The following is a 22,899-nucleotide window of genomic DNA, read 5'->3' on the forward strand; positions in this document are numbered from 1 at the left end:
CATGATTTCTTGAATGTGACATTAAAAGTACAAGCAACAAATCACTGTCACTGTCACTGTCATCCCGTTGCTCATCGATTTGCTCGAGCAGGCACCAGTAACGTCTCCATTGTGAGACTTGTTGTTACTGTTTTTGGCGACCTGGGTTTGATTCCTCCTCCCCTTTTGGAGAGCCTGGCAAGCTACCGGGAGTATCTCACCTGCACGGCAGAGCCTGGCAAGCTATCTGTGGTGTATTTGATATGCCAAAACAAGCAACAAATAACAACAAAATAGATTAAATTGAGTTACGTAGAGTAATTCTTCTGTGTAATTCAAGGACACAGTCAAATGAGTGGAATGGCAACCTAAGGAATGGGTAAAATCATGTATTAGATAAGAAGTCAACACCCACGGCCCAGGCCCAAGGGCTAAAAATGCACCTGCCTTGACAAGCTTGAGGCCTCCGGTTTTATTCTTGGTACTTCCACATGCATAGAACATGCTCCCAGATCTACTGTTTGAGAACCCCAACACTGCAGCAGGCTATGCCATCTCCAGTACACAACCAGGTGTGTGTGAGCACTGCAACTGTAGTATAGAAACCCAAGGAAGCACAATTGAAACATATGTGTGAGCACTGTGAACAGGTGCATGACACTCAGTATGTAGAGAGCACCACAGTGAGCTCCAGCAAGAACTACAAATAGAATGTGTGACACCACCACAACTAAGAGTGTAACCACTGGTGACCACATGTGAAAGTAGCACGGTTAGCACTGTCCCATTGTTCATCAATTTGCTCAGCTGGGCACCAGTAACGTCTCCATGGTGAGACTTGTTACTGTTTTTGGTATATCGAATATGCCACGGGTGGCTTGCCAGGTCTGCCATGTGGGCGGGATACTCTCAGTAGCTTGCCAGGCTCTCTGTGCAAGGCAAACGCCTTACCCGCTGTGCTATCAAAATAAAAGTGTGCGGCTCCTAGTAAGCACCATAGCTAATGTGTGACTCTGAGCAACCACTAGCCAAGTATCCAAGCACCATAACCGTGTGTGTGTGTGTGTGTGTGTGTGTGTGTGTGTACAGTGACCCCCCCACTCATCACAACAACAAAGGGGAAAAAATATCTAGAATATATAAAGAACTCATTAACATTCTACTCTATTGAGAAATGGGAAAATTATTCCAATTCTTCTCTAAAGAAGATAACCAAATAGCCAATAGAACAGGAAAACAATGCTAAACATCACTAACAATGATGGAAGTACAAATTTGAACACAAAGAGATACCATTTCACATACTGTAGGAAAGCTACTTTCAAATGCAAGAATATATTAAGTATGCTCGAGCATGCAGAGACTTTGGCATTCTGTCCAATTGATGGGAATTTAAAAGGGTGCAGTTGCTATGGAAAGACATGATGCAAATTTTTCAAATATTAAACATAGAATTACCATATGTTCTAACAATTCTACTTCATGGTATTTACTCAGAACAATTGAAAGTAGGTACTCAGATATTTGTATATCAATGCATTGTTTATAACAGCCAAAAATAGAAATAGACCAAATGTTCATCAACAGATGAATAAATTAATGAAATGTGCTATAGATATACAGTATAATATGATTCAGCCTTAACAGGGAGAAAAAGTCTGGTACATGCTCCTATACTCCTATATTAATAAACGTGGAGGCCATCATGCTAAATGAAATAAGTCAGTCCCAATAGGATAAAATATTAAGTGATTCCACTTATGCAAGTACTTAGGAAATGAAGGGTGGTGGTTACCAGGGATGCAGGCTAAGAGAAGTAGGAAGTTATTGTTTCCTGGGTACTGATGTCAGTTTGCAAGATGAAATGAATGCCATGGATGGGTGGTGGTGAAATGTACATATCAATATACTTCATGTCAATAAAATAGTATGATGATAAATTTGATATGTATTGAGTTTTTTAATGATAATTTTAAATAAGGAAACTCAATTCCTTAACTCAACACCTGTCCCTCTTCTTGCATCTCTCATTTCTGAGAATGGCACCCAGCTTTCTTAGCTAGAACCCTGACCTTGTCCTTAATATCAGCATCTTCTTCCCCACCCCAGGCATTCAAGAATGTTGGCCCTTCACAAGTCTTGTGCTGTTGGTTCTCCTTGAAACTGCCTGGGAGTCCGTCCTGAGCACTATGTCATATTTCAGGACACCTCACCTAGATACTGCAGCCAACCTCTCTCTTCCTTGTCTCTGTTTCTGGTCCTGTCTCCTTCCGGTTTGTTTTCTTTACAAAGAGTGCTCTTTCTTTAAAAGGTGAAAACCTGCAGTGGTCACTAAGTCATTTCCATGAGTCTTTGTTGCTACCAAAATAAAGCCTGAAGTCCTCAACTTGGTAGATAATGCAGACTAGCATTTGGTACATCATTACTTCTACTGCTTAAGATTTTGGCTGCCTTCTACTCACAGACCCATTCCTGAAAGCTTTTAGTTCTGGAAAACTCCATATTATTTTCTTCCTCTAGTATTTAAACACGCTTTCTTCTCGATAGAACAATGCTGATCTTCCCTGATCTCATCAGGGGCTTCCGATTTCTGTGATGTCCTCTAGGTCCTAAATTATCAATCACCCAAGAAGACTTATCTTATATAAATATGCCATAGGTGGCCCTCCAAGAGGGGCTGTTCTTCTGTTCTTCTGTCATGGAACAATTTAACATTACATTATGATTGCCTCTTTCCTTGCTGAGTTATGGGAGAAAGACTCCATAAATAATAAATGACTCAATAGCTTAGTCCACTGAAGCTATAACTCAGTGAGTGTAGTGAAATTAGTAACACATCGGAAGACTGGAAATTTGATCCAGGGTCCTTTCTACCACTGGGTCAGATGAGGGTAAGAAAGCCTGGAAATTCACTGCCCCAAAGGGTGGAACAATCTCCACATGGCACAGCTATCCTAGACCAACGATGAAAAAACTTTAGGTTTGAACCTGTCCATGTTTCCCTTGGCTCTCTCTTTTGAGAGAGCTAAGAAGGCCTGGGCTTGATGGAAAACAGAACTGATCAGTCTTAAAAAGGGCCAAACATCTAATATCATAAACTATCCTTGCATTTATACTGTAATTCACAAGGCACTCTGTATTCACTGGACAGTGAAATATGGCTTCCTGAATTAAATCTTTGCCTACAGGGAATCCAGTACAGGTTGAAAAGGGAGTGTTTCCTATCATATACATGAGACATATACACAGATATAAGTCTATATATTTAGAATATGAATCATTAAACTAGTCAAAGTTGTCATCATTTATAAGAGGAGCTATATGAAAGAGGAAAAATAAAATCATGCCATTTATTAAACAAAATACCCCAAGTATACATAAATTAAAACTATAATTTTATTTTCAGTGCTTGTGACATAATTAATCTCTTACATATTTATGTCAACACAGCTTTCTAGTGAAGTGAAAATTGTATTTTATATATATAGTATGAGCATATTATTTTCCACATCTCTGTAACAAGCACTGCTAGACTCCAGCTGAAACTTGAAATTACTCTACAGATATCATATTCCAAGTGTGTATTTATTGAAATATTTTCAGGATCACAAAAACTGCCTACCTTCTTTATACTTCCAAGACCAAAGGGTTTAGAACTTAATTTAGGAATAAATTATCTTTTAAAAATTAAATCATTTAGAGTTTATTATATGTTTGACCAAGCGATCTCTAACCCATTTGCATGAGATGGTTTTTGGAATTAAGTAATAAACAGCACAATTCTGAAATGATCCTTAAAAGCAAATATTTTAGTGTTAATATTAACCACAATAAAAAACATAAGGGCAATATGGATATTTGGTTTATATAAATGAAAAATACCATCATTAGCGGCTTTGGTGATCGCTTTTGCAGCATTCTTCTGAATTTCAGGAATTGTAGAGTTTTCTGCAAATGTTAGTAGCTTCTTCAGACCTCCTGACTGATGGATCAACGCCATAGTTTCTGTGTCTTCAAGGCAATTGGCCACCACTGCAAGTGCCTCTATGTGAAGATCATTCCATTCCTAATAATAAAAACAAACACAACTTTGGAAACCTGTTGTAAAAGAAATTTACACAGATCAAACTTGACGAAGAGGGAATGCATACTGATGAGTGTCATTGATTTTGTTGTGATAGAGACCCAAGGAAACTATTCTGTTTATAACAGTAACATCCCATACCCTAACTATTTGTTACACATGTAAGTGAGGTCCATAGGTATTTGCCTTCTTCTAGCTAGCTTATTTTCCTTAGCATAACACCCTCAAGGGCCATCCAAATTGTTGCAATGAAAGAATGTCCTTTTTTGTGGCTGAATAATATTCCTTTCTCTCTCTCTCTCTGTGTGTGTGTGTGTGTGTGTGTGTGTGTGTGTGTGTGTAGATACACCACATTTTCTTCATTCATCCATCAGTTACAGAGTAGTTTCCATATTTGGGCTTTAGTAAATACTATGCAATCACTCCCCACAATATTAGACCTAGTTCAGTTCTAGGACCTGAGGATATGGTATTTGCTTGGGCCCTGTGATACTGGGGTTTGTACAGTCACATTCAAGGTATTTAGGGACCCACCAGGCCACACTCAGTAATACTTTAGAGGCCATATAGGGCTGAGGATGAAAATATGGGTCTAGCATGTGCCAGACCATTGCACTACTCCCAGAACTCCATTTTAAACTTTAAAAAAATGTCTTATGTGGTACTAGGGTTTGAACCCAGTGTTTCACATATATTATATGTTCTCTACAGCTGAACCATATCCATGAGCTTATTTTTAAGTTCTGAAGGAAACTTTCAGAAGATTAAAAAAATATTTTTCACTGACCTCTATCATTAGCCTTACTTAGCTATGCAGATAAATTGCACTCCAAATAAGCCAATTAGTTCATTATACTTAGAGCATCATGCTTAAATATAACACAATTTTATTTAAGGCAATTCACACTTTAGGAGAGTGGTATTTCTTCATAGAGGATTGAATACATTTTACAGTACCTTAGTTTCTAAGATCTTATTAAGCTGATCCACTCCTTGATTATCTCTTAGCATTGTTCGTATCTCTTTATCATGTGAAATAAGACTTAAGGTTTTGAGAGCCAACAATTGAATAACTGGATATTCTGACTTCAAGAGCTCTAATATAGGAGGAATGGCATTTAGTTCTTGAAGTGCGGTTCGACACTGAAAATCCTGCCATGAAATACAAGTCATCAAATAGCAAAATACCATCTCAAGCATGAAGAACCCCTCTTTTCTAAAAGAGAACACTCTAAGTTGTAATTTACCCTATATTCCCTTTACCTTCATTTAAGTTGTAATTTACCCTCTATTCATCTTTTACCTTCTATTCCCTTCCAAACTAACTCACAAACAAAAAAAATAAGCAAACCCTCATAGACAATATGAAAATGCTCATTTTAAACTATGCAAACACTGTCAATGACACAAAATAGACATGAACTATGGACTTTGGCGGTTTTTGTTTTTGTATGCAGCAAATTCCTCTGCCGAGAAATATGGCAATAAGATCTATGAATAATACAATTCTTTTCCTACTCTATATGCTGTTTCAAATAGAATGTGATAAAAATGAAACAAGGGCACCAATTCCTTGCCATTTTCATTCAAATGGATTAGCTGGGAAATATTTACATGCACAGTCATCCATTGGCAAGCCTGGTGCATGTGAGTTTCCATCAGGCTTAGTTTTGACATATGACCTTTATTTAGAACATTCACCATGGAGGTTCTTCAGGATCGAGACAAGTGGTTTTTCACTGTGTCCCTGTCACTTTGCGTGAGTGGTGGGGGCAGGGATTGGTTGGAGTGAGCCATGGTAGGCCAAGGCGTGCCAAGCCTCCCAATGGTATTCAATCATGACCTTTTCAATCAAAGCGTGGTCAATGTCAAATAGCGTGAAAGGTAGAAAAGACTGCTGTCCCAGCGCTCCTTTAGGCATCGTCTCGCTGAGTTCAACGCTGTTTCCTTCAGCCACCACCCTTGCAGGTTGCTCTTTGCTAATGGTTGCCATGCATGAAGAGCAATATAACTAGTGTTGTACTAAAATAGGGCACGGGAAAGCTTCTGCTGAGAAAGAACCTTTATTCCAGTCTTCAACCTGGAGCTGCCCGAGGACTGGCCCAGGTGACCGACATCTAAGGAAGCCAACAATTTGAATATCCTACGTGAAAGGGGACTGGAGCGATAGCACAGCGAGTAGGGCGTTTGCCTTGCACGTGGCCGACCTGGGTTCGATTCCTCCATCCCTCTCAGAGAGCCCGGCAAGCTACCAAGAGTATCCCACCCGCACTGCAGAGCCTGGCAAACTACCCGTGGTGCAGTCGATATGCCAAAAATAGTAACAAGTCTCACAATGGAGACGTTACTGGTGCCTGCTCAAGCCAATTGATGAACAATGGGATGACAGTGCAGTGACAGTGCAGTGCGTGAAAGGACTGACGGAGGTGACTGTGTGACCCCTCCACACCTTGTGACTCTTCACCAGACCATTTTCTGACCTGTCCCCTTCTCTTCCTTTACCTTCTCCCCTTCTCTTGCTCTCTATACGAACCCCCTGACCTGGGTCCCTCTGATATATATTTCATTTAAAAATTGTACTTGCCCTTTTTTGTTTTGTGTTTTGTTTATGGAGGCACACATCCCACAGTGCGCAGGGAACTCCCAGCACAGTGTTTGGAGGTCACTCACAGTGTTACTAGGTGACTGCAGAACTGGGGATCAAACCTGGGCCTCCTACATGCAGAGTACATACTCCAGCCCATTAGCTATCTCTCCAGTGTCCCTACCCCATGTTTTAGGTTATACGTCTTAGTTTTAATCTGTGTACTCCAAATTTTAATTTTTTGCTATTTCCAAACACACATATTTCTGTTGGTCCACTAACCACATTGTTCTCTTATTGCAGACTAATAACTATCCCCCTGAAAATTGTATTTTCATTTACTTCTAAATATGGTATTATTTGGAATCCAGGTAATGGTGGAGTATCAAGAGTTCAGGAGATGAAGGAGAAGGTAGGCTCTCAATTCTGCCCTGCAAGATGGGTGTCTTTGTGAGGGGAAGGGGACAACAAAAGGAAAGATGGCAATTATGTAGCTTTGCCTACCAAATGTCAGAGGGAGGGCAGTCATCAGCAGAGGCCCTAAAGAGTCAAGAGGGGACTCCTCTGTGTCACAGAAGCCTTGTCCCTACTGACCCTTTGTTTGCAAACTTCTAGCATTCAAGACTAGAAGGGAATCAATTACTGTTGTTTGACCTCACCCCCTGGATTGTGGTACTTGTTACACAGACTGATGAATGGTTACACAGAAATAAATGCCCCGCTATTAACCAGCTTTTACAAGGAAGAGTAGAGTACATATTTTCATTTCTAGCTGATAAAAAAATAGAGAAATAAGAACTCTTAGGGGATAGGTGGAAACACACACCTATATAGAATTATTCCTTCTCTAACTATAATTCCTAAATTTACCAGAACTGACAAATGAATGAAAGCTGGTGAGTTTTAAAAGCCCTTTTAATTTTATTTTTTAATGGGAATATTAATTCTATAATTAGCTTATTCCAAAATGTCACCAGAAGGCCCTTACCTGGACCAGGTTGTAAATACACTCAATGGAATTCTTCTTCACGTCCGGGTCTGGGCTGTTCAGGAGTCTGATAAGTGGCTCTAATCCACCGCATTCAAATATTTGCACTTTACCCGTAAACTCGACAGACATGTTTGCTAGGCAAAGACTAGCGAACTCATGGATAACGATTTCTTCTGCATATCAAAAATAAATAACACAAGTATGCCAAAAGCGTCTTCAACCCGTGCTCAAAAGCACGCCTAAAGAACTAATCCTCTATTCAAGTTCTGTATTGGTTGGAGTCCACTTGGGCCTAAGAGATTTTAATGACAAATAGCCACTGATATTTTCCATAAACCTATCATCCACAAGTAATGGAATCAATTGGGAAAAAAATCAACCAGTCTCATGTTTGAAATGGATGGTGCCCAGAAAGACAGTGCAAGGGTTAAGGCATTTTCCTTGCAGGTGGCTGGTACCAGTTCGATTCCCAGAATCCCATGGTTCTCCAAGCACTCATGGGCCCCAGCACTGAGCTGAGAGTAGCCCACAAACACCAACACGGTATGGTCCCACAAGTCCCAAATAATTAAGAGGGGAGAGGCTGTAAACTTACCATCTGGAGCTAGCTGAGCAATGATAGAGTTCATGATGTCTAATTCCCTTAACAATTTTTTAACATCATCTGCAAAAGAAGACACTGAATATTAGTATTTGTCACATAATAGTAATTACAGTAACAGCTTCTGCTGAATGAATCTATGAAGCAAGTGCTATGATCCAATTTTACAGATAAGGAAACTGAGGCTCACAATGTAAGTGATAGATCCAGGATTTCACATCCACACATGCCTGACCCAACAGACTCCAGTGTATGTTTCTTGAGACCACTGAACTAAACTGAGCTCTACAACATGAGGAAGGAACCCCTCAGCCAGGTCAAGTTACTGAACACTGAACCCGTTAATTTTTTCTTTTGTGTCACACCCAGCGATGCACAGGGGTTACTCCTGGCTCATGCACTCAGGAATTACTCCTGGTGGGTACTCGAGGAACCTTATGGGATGCTGGGAATCGAACCTAGGTGGGCCGTGTGCAAGGCAAACGCCCTCCCCCGCTGTGCTATCGCTCCAGCCCCGTTGCACCAGTTAATTATACAATAATCATTCTTTCTTTGTTTTGTCGGGGAGATATTTTTAAATATTGATTTGTCATGGGGGGAGGTGAGAAGGGGTGGGAAATGTTGGGTCACACCTAGTATTGTTCAGGGCTTACTCCTGGCTCTGTACCCAGGGATCACTCCTGGCAGTTCTCAGGGGACCATATGGGGTGCCGAACCAACACCAAACCCATGTTGCTTATAAGCAAGCAAGTACCTTGCCTTCTGAACTATCTCTTTGACCCCTAATTTGATTTTAATAAAATTTGCACAGAATACAAATAAGAATTTTGTTACATTTTTATTTTATATTAATGCATCTTATTTCTCTTCCATTTAATGATGGGAAATATCAAAATTACTCTAAGATTATTGCCATTCTAAAGTTCATTTTGTATCATTTTTGTTAACCTTTGAAAGTTAGATGTATGTATGCCTCTACTTCTATTAGCCATCCTTAAACTCTTTCCCCTTTCCCCCATGAATTTTTCTCCCCCTTCCCCTTTTTTTAAAAAAGGCATAATTGCATCTTTAGTTCTGCAGTTTTCCTTCCTGGTCAATTCTTTTTATATGTCAGCCAAGATTAACATTACCAGCGCTTTAGAAAAGTTCATTTTGCAGCCTCAGAAGCAGATGGTTTCTTGATGAATTCTTCCTCATTCAGCAGTAGATATACGTACTTGGCTTTCATTGGACACCATTTCCTATAAGATCCAGGGATGGGGATGTTCCTCAATCTGTCAAAATCTCTAGACTCTCAGCTTATGTTTAAAACTAGTAAATCAGGGCCACAAAAACTACAGCTTGCTCTATGTAAATGAATAAACTTACAATATAATACAAACTAATCAAACTTCTGGCAAGGGTAGCATCCCAGAGTAGGGAACACCATTTTTTTTTAATTCTTTTATTGATTCACCATGTGGAAAGTTACAAAGCTTTCAGGTTAAAGTCTCAGTTATACAATGCTCAAACACCCATCCCTTCACCAGTGCACATATTCCACCACCAAGAATCACGATATACCTCCCCCCTTCCCCCCACCTCCCCAGCCACCCACCCCGCATGTGTAACTGGTAAATTTCATTTTACTTTCACCTTACTTTGATTACATTCAATATTTAAACAAAAAAATTCACTATTATTGATTTGGAGTTTCTACCCCCTAAAGTCGATCTGCTGAAAAGAAAGCATTTGGTAATTTGTTTTCCATTGCTGAGAATGAAGAGATATGAGGTCAGGAGGCCGCACTAGCAGCAGCATAGTTTGGGATTTCTGTATTTTAGTAACTAAGTCCAGAGAAATGTCTGCCAGGAATCGCAACATTGTAAGCTTGTACCTCCAGCTACCTTATATTCCACATATGAGTGCGATCTTTCTATGTCTGTCTCTTTCTTTCTGACTCATTTCACTCAGCATGATACTTTCCATGTTGATCCACATATATGCAAATTTCATGACTTCATGTTTTCTGACAGCTATGTAGTAGTCCATTGTGTAAATATACCAGAGTTTCTTTAACCAATCATCTGTTTTCGGGCACTCTGGTTTTTTCCATATTGTGGCTATTGTAAACAGAGCGGCAATGAACATGGAAATGCAGATGTCATCTCTACTATACCTTTTTGCCTCTCCGGGATATATTCCCAGGAGTGGTATTGCTGGGTCAAATGGGAGTTCAATTTCTAACTTTTTGAGAATCGTCCATATTGTTTTCCAAAAGGGCTGAACCAGTCGGCATTCCCACCAGCAGTGAAGGAGAGTCCCTTTCTCCCCACATCCATGCCAACACCGGTTGCTTTTGTTTTTTGGGATGTGGGCCAGTCTCTGTGGTGTGAGATGATATCTCATTGTTGTTTTGATCTGCATCTCCCTGATAATTAGTGATGTTGAACATTTTCTCATGTGCCTCTCAGCCATTCGGATTTCTTCTTTGGAAAAGTTCCTGTTCATTTCATCACCCCATTTTTTGATTGGGTTGGCAGTTTTCTTCTTGTGGAGTTCAACCAGTGCATTGTATATCCTTGTTATCAACCCTTTATCTGATGGGTACTGCATATATACCCTTGACATTCTTCAAAGAAATGGAGCAAGCGCTCCTGAAATTCATATGGAACAATAAGCCCCCACGAATAGCTAAAGCAATCCTTGGGGAAAAGAAAATGGGAGGAATCAACCTCCCCAACTTCCAACTCTACTACAAAGCGTTAGTCATTAAAACAGCATGGTACTGGAACAAAGGCAGAGCGGCAGACCAATGGAACAGGGTTGAATACTCTGACATACACCCCCAAATATATGATCATCTAATCTTTGATAAGGGAGCAAGAAATGTGAAGTGGAGCAAGGAAAGCATGTTTAACAAATTGTGCTGGCAAAACTGGACAGCTACATGCAAAAAAATGGGCTTAGACCTCCATCTATCACCATGTACAAAAATCAGATCAAAATGGATTAAAGACCTCAACATCAGACCAGAATCCCTAAGGTACATTGAAGACAAGGTCGGCAAAACTCTCCACGACATTGAAGCCAAAGGTATCTTCAAAGCTGACACGCCACTGGCCAAGCAAGTGAAAACAAAGATAAATAAATGGGACTATCTCAAACTAAGAAGCTTCTGCAACTCAAAAGAAACAGTGACCAAAATACAAAGACAGTCTACAGAATGGGAAAGGGAACACCATTTTTGCAATGAACTCTCATTAAAAAATATAGTTTTACCTAGTTTTATCTCCATAACTTAGGCCAGAGTCGTTTTGACTTAATACTCACTCCTTTCACGCATGCTGATGATCCCCAGGAGCTCAAACTCTGGAAGAGTGTGTTGAGATTGTCTTGTCACGTGTGTGCATCTGTATAGCACTCTGGTTTATATTTGTGGAGTCCACAACCAACATCTATTTAACATGTGTCACAAAAGTGTTCCTGAGCTGTTGGATATCCACATCTATCCTTCACTCAGCATCCCCAACAGTCTTCCACATACTGTGCTGACCACGAGGCCCAGAGGCCCCTCCCCTGGACACTTCTCATTTCACTGCAGCAACTGCTCCCATGAGCCCAGTTCCTCTTCCTCCTGCCTTATTCTTCTGTGACTCTGGGCCTTGGTCTACCCAGACATGTGAAAAGTTTTCACAGAGGCTCCTCTGTGACAAATTCTGAATATAATTTAGCCCAAATGGCCACTATGTTCAACAACAAACCTGCTCCATTGACTCAGATCTTTTCTTTTTCGTTTTCTTTTTCTTTTTTTTTTTTGGTGGGGGGACAACTTGGCAATGCTCAGGGATTACTTTTAGTTCTGAACTGATGCACTCAGGAATTACTCTTGGTGGTATTCAGAGGGCCTTATGGGATGCTGGGAATTGAACCTAGGTCAGCCATGCGCAAAGCAAGTACCCTCCCCTCTGTACTACCTCTCATGTTCCCACTCAGGCCTTTTCTTATAAAACAATGGTGGATCCGATTCCTGTAAGTTGATGGCACAAATTGCTCAGCATCAATTTGTCATTCTGCTTTTACTCACCAGGTTGTTCAAAGAATCTTTTTTTTGAAGTTAAATCAGCAAAAATCAAGGATAAGCTGCTATTCTTCCATAGCGTAATATGGACCTCAGCCCATCTTTCTCAGCAGGAAACACACAGATATTTAGAGAACTGAATGGAAACTGACTTGTGGTTCTAGTGGACAGTGTGATAGCTACAATCGTAGGTCGTTGTTGCTCAGCTTCCAGCTCCTTCCCTTTCCGGTGGACTGTCATGAACTCTGAGGCTGTTTTATTGGTCTCTCAAGGGGTACCCAGAGGCCTGAGTCTCCTCCTGGCTGTTGTCCCAGATCAATGGGAAAGCCCCAGGACATGCTTCTTAGGTCAGGCAGAGCTGGTGATACCCTGGGCCACACTGGCAGTGCTCCAGAGCCATGCCCAGTGGTGCTTGGAGACCACCACGGCTGGGCCTTCAATGCTCAGGGGACCATGTGGTGCAAGGATTAAAGCTGAGCTGGCTGCCTCCAAAGCATGCGACTTCACCTGTTCTAATTGCATTCTTAACCACAATTCTTTGATTTCATAATAATGACCATCTAATTTATTCAAGACCACACGTACTCTTTTCCATCAACCTTTTCTTTTTTTAAATTTTTTTTATTGAGTCACCATGTGGAAAGTTACAAAGTTTTCAGGTTTAAGTCTCAGTTATACAATGCTCGAACACCCATCCCTTCACCAGTGCACATATTCCACCACCAAGAATCACAGTATATCTCCACCCCGTCCCCCCACACCCCTAACCCCCCACACCCCTAGCACCCCCAACACCCCTAGGCCCCCCCACTTGCCTGTGTAACTGATAAATTTCACTTTACTTTCACTGTGATTGCATTCAATATTTCAACAAAACTCACTATTATTGTTTGGAGAGTCTCCCCACTAAAGTCAGACCTGCTGAAAAGGAAGCATTTGACAATTTGTTTTCCATTGCTGAGAATGAAGAGGTATGTGGTCGAGTGACCGCACCTAGTGGCCTCACGGTTTTGGGTTTCTGTATTTTAGTATTTTAGTAACTAAGTCCAGAGAAATATCTGCCAGAAATTGCATCACTGCAAACTTGCACTTCTCAGTTATATTATATTCCACATATGAGTGCAATCTTTCTATGTCTGTCTCTTTCTTTCTGACTCATTTCACTCAACACGATACTTTCCATGTCCATCAACCTTTTCTTGGGAAGGCAAACTCTTCAGATGGCAGAAGCAGTGTAAGACTCAGCTTTGAAAACTTACTTTTCTCCCAACAATCCTGATGAATTCTCTTTAGAGGACTTAATTCAACAAGCCTCTGTCAGAGGACTTTATCAAACAAATTGCACTCAAAACAGACAGCAGTACCGCTTCCGTTTTTTTTTAAAAGATTTTAAAAGGGGCTGGAGCGATAGCACAGCGGGTAGGGCGTTTGCCTTGCACGCGGCCGACCCCCCGGGTTCGATCCCTGGCATCCCATATGGTCCCCTGAGCACCGCCAGGGGTAATTCCTGAGTGCAAAGCCAGGAGTAACCCCTGAGCATTGCTGGGTGTGACCCAAAAAGCAAAAAAAAAAAAAAAGAAAAAAAAAAAAGATTTTAAAAAAGGAACTTAAATGTCACGACTGAGTCTGACTTGTTACAGACTTCAGTCACTCTGGCTAAATACAAAGTAATAAAATTTAAAGAAGAAAGAAGCAAGAATTCGTTCACAACTGTCAAAGGGAAGGTTGATGCTCATTGCAATTTTTATTAAAAATTTCCTGTTAGGGGGCTGGAGTAATAGCACAGTGGGTAGGGCGTTTGCCTTGCACGCGGCCGACTCGGGTTCGATTCTCAGCATCCCATATGGTCCCCCGAGCACCGCCAGGAGTAAATCCTGAGTGCATGAGCCAGGAGTAACCCCTGTGCATCGCCGCGTGTGACCCAACCCCCCTCCCCAAAAAATTTCCTTTTAAATGCCGGTCGGCTATATTTATTTATTTTTTCACAAGGGTGATCCATTCTGAATACAGCGTTAACTCTGAGTCCTCAAGAACCAGACAAAGATAAGAATGTCAGCAGAAACATCTGTTCTAGGATGCCTGTCTGAAGCTGATGATTCAGCCATGTGCCTGCAGCAATGTGTTTGTGCCCCCTGTATCAGAAACATGGCTTTTACTTAGATAATGATGATGAGAGGGAGGATAATTGATGATGATGTTTTGGTTTTGAGGCGGGGTGGGGGAGAGGTGGACAATATCTGATACCAGAGATTCAAACCAGCATTGTGGCCACAGCAACTTCATCTTAAACTTAATAGTGCCTTACCTCCTATACACTCTCTCTGGCTCTTTATCTAATTTTTTAATCCCAACTTTCTGGAGCAGGAATCAAAGTTTGAATCATTTTTGTTACCAAGTTGGCTCTTTTTTTCCTTTTTCCTTTGGGTTTAGGGGTCACACTCAGCTGTGCTCAGGACTCACTCCTGGCTCTGCAATTAGGGATCACTTCTGAGGTGGGGGCTCTGGGGACCCTATGTGGTGCCAGGGATAGAACCTGGGTTCACTGCATGCAAGACACATGAGTGATGTACCTGCTGTTCTCCCTCTATGCCCTCATATGTTGGCTCCCTTAACAGAAAGGAATATTGCAAGCACGTGAGGAAGCCAGTATTTTATCTGTGTCATCTGAGAGGTCAAAGAGAAAGTCCATTCATTCATTCCAAAAATGATTTTAGTTTTTTTTCTCCCACCCAATTCAAGGAATTCAAAGAAAGCTCTTGAAATTCATTCTTCAGGTGTGAGATCCAAGGGCTTGGTGACGATTATAAAGGCACAGAAAAGCCCTCCTATTTGCCAGAATGCGTGGTCTGTTCCTGGCACTACTCATAGTCCATTCTGCTGCTGGCTTGGGTCATTCAGAAAGCCCTTTTGCATCCAAATTTAAGAGCAAATCTTTTCTTCATTTTTCCTTTCTTATTCTTTTCCCTCTTGCAGTGCCAGGGCTTAAACTCAGAAGCTTACCATGTCAGATAAGCACTTTGCCACTGAGCCACACCCTTGGCCCTTGCAAGAGTGATTCTTCATAATTTGGGAACCACAGGCTATTTTAGAAATTCATGAATCTCTATATTAAACACCGCTCAGAAAAAATTTATAAACCATTTAGAGACATTCATGGGTTATAAACCCCTCATGTATTGGGAAATAAGAGTAATATGTGTTTAATTGATACTTACATGCAAATATTTACTAAATAAAATAATAAAAATTTAGAACAAAAGTAAGCAAGAAAAGGTTCTAGGTAACCTTAGACATTAAGTTAGAAGAAACAAGTTGATATAATAAATTGTATCTCTCCTTTCCAAATGTGACACAGTCTCCCACCAAATCATAGAAAGAACTGAACATTAAGGATGTCACCATTCACTGTGACGCTGAGAGGCAAATGCTAACCCCAGCCAGCATCGTTTCCTCTCACTCACAACCTGACAGGACTTTGAGCAAGGAACAGAATCCCGGGAGGGCTCTTTACTGTATTTGGAATGAGGGCTTGGGGCTGGAGAGGTAGTATGGCAGGTAAGGCACTTACCTTGCACACAGATTGCCCGTTTGATCCCTGGTTGCCCCAGCACTTCGAGGGATCGGTCCTGAACAGAGACCCTGGAATACCCCTGAGCAATGCTGGCTGTGGACCCACACTTTGCTCCCTCAAATAAATAATAAAATAAAAGCTTGCCCAAGAGGCACTTCAAACAAAGCACCTTCAGTTCTCAAATTCTGTGAATGCATGTAAATAGGGGCATGTGTGGAGAGACGTGCGTGTGTGTGTGTGTGTGTGTGTGTGTGTGTGTGTGAACGAGAGAGAGAGAGAGAGAGAGAGAGAGAGAGAGAGAGAGAGCATTTGAAAATCCCCCCCTTGTGGGGTCATAAATACATTTTAAGCCATTCTTGTGATCAACTAATAAAGACTTCACAGGGCCAGTGATTGCTCTCTTTGGGGCTTCTCTGTGCCTCATTTGTTGTGGGTAGAAAGGGAATAACAGCACCAAGGGGTCCGATTTACAACTCCCCAGCTCCCACCACACACACACATTCACACATCACACACATAGCAGTACACTCACACCACATGTACACCTCATTCATATCACAAACATACATACACAAATCATACACACATACTCAATACAATACCACACAAATACCACACCTCACAAACACCACATACTCCATATATGGCACATACATATGTATATATTTATATACACCATATCTACACAGCACAAACACGTACACACATATCCCCACATCCCTCCACATATGCACAGACTCATAATAAAGGGGAGTGCCTTTATTGGCCTGGTTTTGATCAAATTGGTATTCTACTGACCATAAAAGCAAATTTTAACAAATAATTTCCCTTTTATATATTACCTATATATATATTAATTTTTATATACTACCTATACAAAAAATCATGCATCAAAAGGTTCGATAAATATGTCTGAATTTATTTTTGGCAAAATGCACCTTGTAACTTCAAAACTATAAAAATGTCAAAGATCTTTATTCTGGGAATTATTTATATAAAATACATATGAAGTAGAAGTTACATATATAGCAGATAAATTATATACTAACACAAAAATAAACTATTTTAGGAAACAATAATTGCTCTCCCAATTTGTAATACTGGAACGTATAACATCACCAGTTTTAAGTGTTTTTGTGTCAGTCAGTTTATGCACAGTTTTATGTTTTAAAAATATCCCTTAAAGTATAAAACCAGACATTGCTTTAATATACTTACTTAACTTTTCCTTAAAGTCATTTTGAATAAAAAAATTCTTTAAAATTAAATCTAAAGGAAATATGATGCATTATATGAGATTATCTGATTACTTTTTCAAGTTTATACTTACTATTAGAAGCCATAATTCCAAATATCATGGTAGTATTTCTTCGGACAATTTTGTCTTCATGGGTAAGCAGTTTAGTTAAGGGTTCCACAGCTCCGAGTTCAAGAAGGGTTGCTTTATTTTCCTCACCTGACACAGGTAAAATAAAATTATACATGGGGCCAGAGAGGAATACAGGGGTTAAGGCACTTGCCTTGCATACAAACCAACCTCAGTTTGGTCCCCTATGCCACATATTGTCCCCTCAGCGCTGTGTGGAAGTGACCCCAACCACAGAACCAGAGTTACCCCTAAGCATCAAGGGATGTAGCCCACTCTCTCTCAAATAAGTAAATAAAGAATGAAATCATCCATGGTCATCCATTCTTTAGGTCATTGTGATTTCCTAGTGGTCATTTGCCTAGTGGTCATATTCCCATGAATAAACTTTAGGACACAGCTTTCTGCTGATGTTGACAAAACTGGCTTCCTCTTGTCATCTAGTTCTTGGTTCACACTGCACCTCTGAGCACCCTACCCATGTTAACAGGACACCCAAGTCTTCCTTGTCTCTATTTGTCCTGCTCCTTTTCTTCCTGCCACTTAACCACTTTCTATTGTGTACTTTATTCCCCTCACTCCTCCCCTCTACCCCTGCCCAAGAGAGAGATGCTCTCTTTTCTCTCTTCTATTCTAATTCCTGTGCTTGTGTGCTACCAGTCAGGTAGTAGTATGATAGATTGTGTAATTGTATGAGTTGTTGTAAAAATCAATGAAGTACATCATCTTCCCCACCCTGCGCCTTCAAGTCTGTGATGGAGTGTGCGGGGGGAGAGGGCTCACTTTACAGTCAGTGGGGTTAGAACTCCTCTACCACGTGCAAGATGGGCAGGCCTGTAGCCAGTGTGGGGGTACACTTATTGAGGCAATCCAGGGGTCACTGGGGATCCTCAGCAGTGGAAGAAGGAAGGCCAGAAGCAATCTATTCCTCCTTGCTGACTGCATTATCATCTTCCAAGGCCTGGAATAAATGATGAGGCTCTGACTCATTTCAGCTTTTCCATTTCACTGGGCTATGAATATTTTGCTTTCCCTTTTAAAACAAACTTGAGACTATAATAAGGTCAGTTTCTTTTTGCCTCAGTTATTGCACAAAATTATTTTGCACTTCAAGTTATATGGTTTATCTTCTGGAAAAGTGGTCCTCCAAAGAAAAAGTCAATCCTCCCATAGTCCACAGAATTGCCCTTATAACCAACCTCTTTACATCGACCACCTGTCAAGAATGTGCTAAAAATTTAAAAGTCACAGAACAAAGTTGTTATGCATGGCCTATACTTAGTTTGTCCATTCACTTACTGAAGGTCAAGTTGCTTGTTTTCTGGTTTCCGCAATTGGGAACAAAGTTACTAAAAAACAAAGGGATTTCTCTGTGGATTTAAGTTTTCAACTCCTTAGGGCAAAAACCAAGGAATCATTGCTGGGTCCTAGGTTGAGTTGATGGTCGTTTTCTAAGAAACCACCAAATTGTCTTCTAGAGTAGCTCTAAAGCCTGAATTTCACCAGCAGTGAAGGAGATGAGTGAATTCTGGTGCTCATATGTCTGACAGCATTTACAACACTCAGTGTCTTTCAACTGTTATCATTGCTTCCTTTAATTTTTAGTAAAATTCATCAGTGAAAACATGCCAGTGTGGCTTTATAATAACACATTTCAGTTTTGGTAATAGGTACAGGGGTTAGGTATTGTGTGTGTGTGTGTGTGTGTGTGTGTGTGTGTGTGTGTGTGTGTGTGTGTGTGTGTGTAGCGAACTTTGGGAGTTTGCATCTTGAAATAAATACTAATAAGTTCTGTAACTTATAATCTTCAATATTGCTATTGATAATTTCTTTTCTCCCTTTTTATGTATCAGTCTGGCTAGTAGTTTGACTTTCCTATTGATTATCTTAAAAAGGTAGAAATTACTTCCATTGCTTTTTAGTATCATTTTAATTTATCTTTTTATTTGATCTTTGTTTTCTATTTCATTGATTTCTACTCAGATGGCTATTAGATTCCTATTACTAGTAACAGGTTTTAATTTGCTCTTCCTTTTTTAGATTCTGAAAAGGAAACCAGAGGCCGTTGACTTGAGCCCTTCTTTCCTAACAGGCATTTACATGCAATAAATTCCCTTCTAACTCATTCAATAACAGCCTCAAGTATTTTATAGGCTGTTTTCATTTTCAACTTTGACTTTCCATTTGAATTCTTCTTTCACTCATGGGTTATTTAGAAGTACATTATTAACTCTCTAACTATTTAATGATTTCCAGAGTTCTTTGCAGTATCGATTTTTCATTTAATTCTATTGTGGTATAGCATATTTCATGTAATTGGAATTCTGTTAAATTTATTGAGGCTTGCTTTATTGCCCAGAAGATGTCTATTTTGATAAATGTTCTATACGCACTTGAAAAATAATGTATGTTCTCGCTGTTGTTGTAGTGTTCTATAAATACCAATTAGGTTAAATTAATTTATATTGCTATTCAAGTGTTTACAACCTCTACTCCTAGCAGAGCTTGGTCCATAAAACCAGAAGTATTCAGACCCATGGTATGTGGGGACCACTGGTTCATAGCTGGCAGTCCCTGGGGGAACATGAAGTACCAGGGATTGAACTCAGGGACTTGCACATGCTAGACATATGCTCTGCCATTTGAGCTATTTTCCTGGCCCTTCTGGTGTTCCTCCCTGTATCCAGGAAAAAGTAATCCTTCATAGCTCACAGCAAAAGAATAGGAAATGATATCACACCTCCTTAAGGCAGTATACTGATATAAATTATTTGGAATTCTTGTGCATCAGAAATGTCCTTTCTTTCCCACTTATTTATCCTGCTTTTATTTGTATCAGTATAAACTCATGAATAATTCATCTTCTACTTTAGGTTATAATTCAATGCTACTTAATTTTGTCACTCAACTTGTTCTAGCTTTGACTATTGGGATCACCAATGACATTGACAATTTTAAAAACTACACTAAAATCTTCTACCCAGTAACTAAATTGCTCCTTAAGATATTTAGTTAGGCGTATGGGGAGCAGATACATTACTTGGGGATGGTACATTAATGACAATCTGATTGTCTAAGAGAATTGACAGCAAGTAAACTAAAGAGTAGGGAGAGAAGTGCCCATGATGTAGTATATATGTTAAGAAATTAATGACTAGAAAGATAAAAAGAAAAAAATTCCAAACCTTTTAAAGCAAATCTATAAATGGCTTCACATGCTTTAGCCAAAATTTCCTCTTCTGGAGAATTAAGCATTAACACTACAGTTGCAGCTTTTTTAATTTCAATTGTTATTGGATCAAACTACAATGTAAAGAGAATAATGTCAGATTCACAGTTGAGCTTCAAAAATCATAAAACAATGAATGCTGCCTTGAAAGCTAAAGAGAATATAATTTACAAAAAGGTATCATCACTGCTTACTAAGTACATTATACATTTTCATTTAAAAATTATCACTGACAGACAATTTTCAACCTTGGTGACTTTGGAATTTCTAAGGTATGGCAGGTGGAATGAAGAGCTTTGGAATCTGAGGGTCAACTGTTCCATGTTCAATCAAATAAGTTACATAAGCAGGTTGAATTTCCATTTCCTTTTCTGTATAGTAGGCATATAATTACCTAATTCAAAGGATTAAGGAGAAGGTCAGAGATCACTTTTGTCAAACACTTTCATCTGGCATGTAATAGATTTTCATTACCCTGTATCTCTACAATTCATAAGAATTATATATAATACATGTAAGATTGGGCTGGAGCAATAGCACAGCAGGTAGGGTGTTTGTCTTGCATGCAGCCGACTCCGGTTCAATTCTTCCGTCTCTCTCAGAGAGCCTGGCAAGCTACTGAGAATATCCCACCCACACAGCAGAGCCTGGCAAGCTACCCATGGCATATTTGATATGCCAAAAACAGTAACAAGTCTCACAATGGAGACGTTACTGGTGCCCACTCAAGCAAATCGATGAACAATGGGAGGACAGTGCTACAGTGCTACATATGAGATTATGTATATGCATGGTACACATAATACATAAGAATACACAAGTTAATATAAAAGAATATTGAAGAGCTATATATGTTAGATACCCTAACAGTCTCATTAATATCTTCTTTCTAACTGCTACACATTTTCTGGAAAAACAGGAACTGCATATGTGAAACAACTGAAAAATCAATAGAAAGGTCAGAGAGACAGCCAGGGATCAGGGCAGGTGTGGGGCCCCAATTTAATCCTCAGAACCACATGGGCCCCAGAGCATCGCCAGGTGCAGCCCCTAGCACAGATCTCAGATCAGTCCTGTATTCTCAGCCCCTCACTCAGAACCATCTGGGCCCTGCTGACTAAGTATCCCTGAAGTCACCCAGGCCCTTTAGTACTGCTTGGTAACACCCCCCTGTGTCCCCCACGCCCCCCACAACATCATACCCCCAAATCAGTAGAAAATAGCAAAGTATAAAATTGGATAAAATCAGGACCAGGGGAAATAAGTACATAGTATAAGAAAAACTTTTAGGACTCTAAGACAAACCCTGAGTGCTTTGATGAAACCTTGGGAATTCATTCACGTGTAGCTTATAAGGACAATATAAACTCATGACTCCTGTTCAGGATTTTCTTTGGTCAGGGAGAAAATAAGTGTTTACAAAACCTTTTCTGTTTCCAGAGACTGGTGAAGGAGGGCGTTGTACTTCAGTTAAAGAAACTGAACCGGTCTTTCTCTCCTGGGCCGGCAGAATAGCTCCCACCAAGAAGGGCTGCAAGAAGAAGGGCTGCTCCGTCATCCATGAGGTCAGGACCCGAGGAAGCACCATCCCATCCGTAAGCACATCCATGGGTGGGTTTCAAGAAGCGTGCACCTCAGACACTCAAAGACATATGGAAGTCTAATGTGAAGGAGATGGGCACCCCAGATGTGTTCAGTGACACCGGGTTCAACAAAGCTGTCTGGGACAAAGGAATAAGGAACGTCCCATACCGAATCCATGAGCATTTGTCCAGAAAGCATAATGAGAATGAAGATTCATCAAACCAACTTTATATGTTGGTTACCTATTTACCTGTCATCACTTTCAAAAATCTAGAGTCAGTGTGGATAAGGACTAAACTCATGACATAATAATGTATAAAATCAACCCCCCTGCCCCCCACCCCCACCCCTGCCAATGAAGCAAAACATAATGTCCAAGTCTTAGATGGATGCCTTGCTGTATTCTGAGAGGTAATGCAAATTGGGGTTCTATCTCAGCAGAGAGCAGAGATTAGATTACTCTGAATAAGGAAGCATCATTTGTGGGGTCCTAAGAGGGAAGACAGACAAAGGAGCAATGACCTTCCGCTGGAGGGGAAATGGGTTTGGGGCTGTAGTGCAGCATTATTCAACTAGGCCTGCGCTTGTGGGCTTGTGGCATCTGTGCTAGAAGGGGTCAGTCATCCAGGTCACATAGCTCATTGTGAAGTCTCAGGCTTCTTTTGAATGAGGGCTCACTCCCAACTGTGCGAAGGGCTTTCTCCTGACTCTGCTCAGGGTTACTCCTGACAGGACCTGGAGGGACCATACGCAGTGCTGGGAATGAACCCAGGTTAACCGATGCTGACCTTACCTACTGCACTCTATTTTCAGCCCCTCAAATTTGATTTGAGGGGCAAGTCTTCAGGAA

The 22,899-nt window shown here is 40.5% G+C and overlaps 2 protein-coding genes across 2 annotated transcripts in view; one reads left to right on the top strand and one right to left on the bottom strand.

The window, feature by feature from the left end:
- The window catches only part of ARMC3 (armadillo repeat containing 3), a 96,168-nt gene that overhangs the window by 59,551 nt on the left and 13,718 nt on the right, over positions 1-22,899 (bottom strand). The window contains exons 3-8 of the mRNA XM_055147221.1: positions 20,422-20,539; positions 17,201-17,326; positions 8,234-8,302; positions 7,636-7,811; positions 5,021-5,215; positions 3,862-4,045 (exon numbers count right to left, since the gene is read on the bottom strand). Of these exons, the coding sequence (XP_055003196.1) occupies positions 3,862-4,045; positions 5,021-5,215; positions 7,636-7,811; positions 8,234-8,302; positions 17,201-17,326; positions 20,422-20,539 (868 nt within the window). The remainder of the gene's footprint in view (positions 1-3,861; positions 4,046-5,020; positions 5,216-7,635; positions 7,812-8,233; positions 8,303-17,200; positions 17,327-20,421; positions 20,540-22,899) is intronic.
- LOC105942825 (60S ribosomal protein L31-like) lies at positions 20,559-22,358 on the top strand. Its single transcript, XM_055147067.1, is given in 3 exon segments — positions 20,559-20,642; positions 21,908-22,053; positions 22,055-22,358. Coding segments are annotated over 3 exon segments (534 nt in total).

The sequence above is a fragment of the Sorex araneus genome, chromosome 9, assembly GCF_027595985.1.
Source record: "Sorex araneus isolate mSorAra2 chromosome 9, mSorAra2.pri, whole genome shotgun sequence".
NCBI classification, from domain to species: Eukaryota; Metazoa; Chordata; class Mammalia; order Eulipotyphla; family Soricidae; genus Sorex; species Sorex araneus.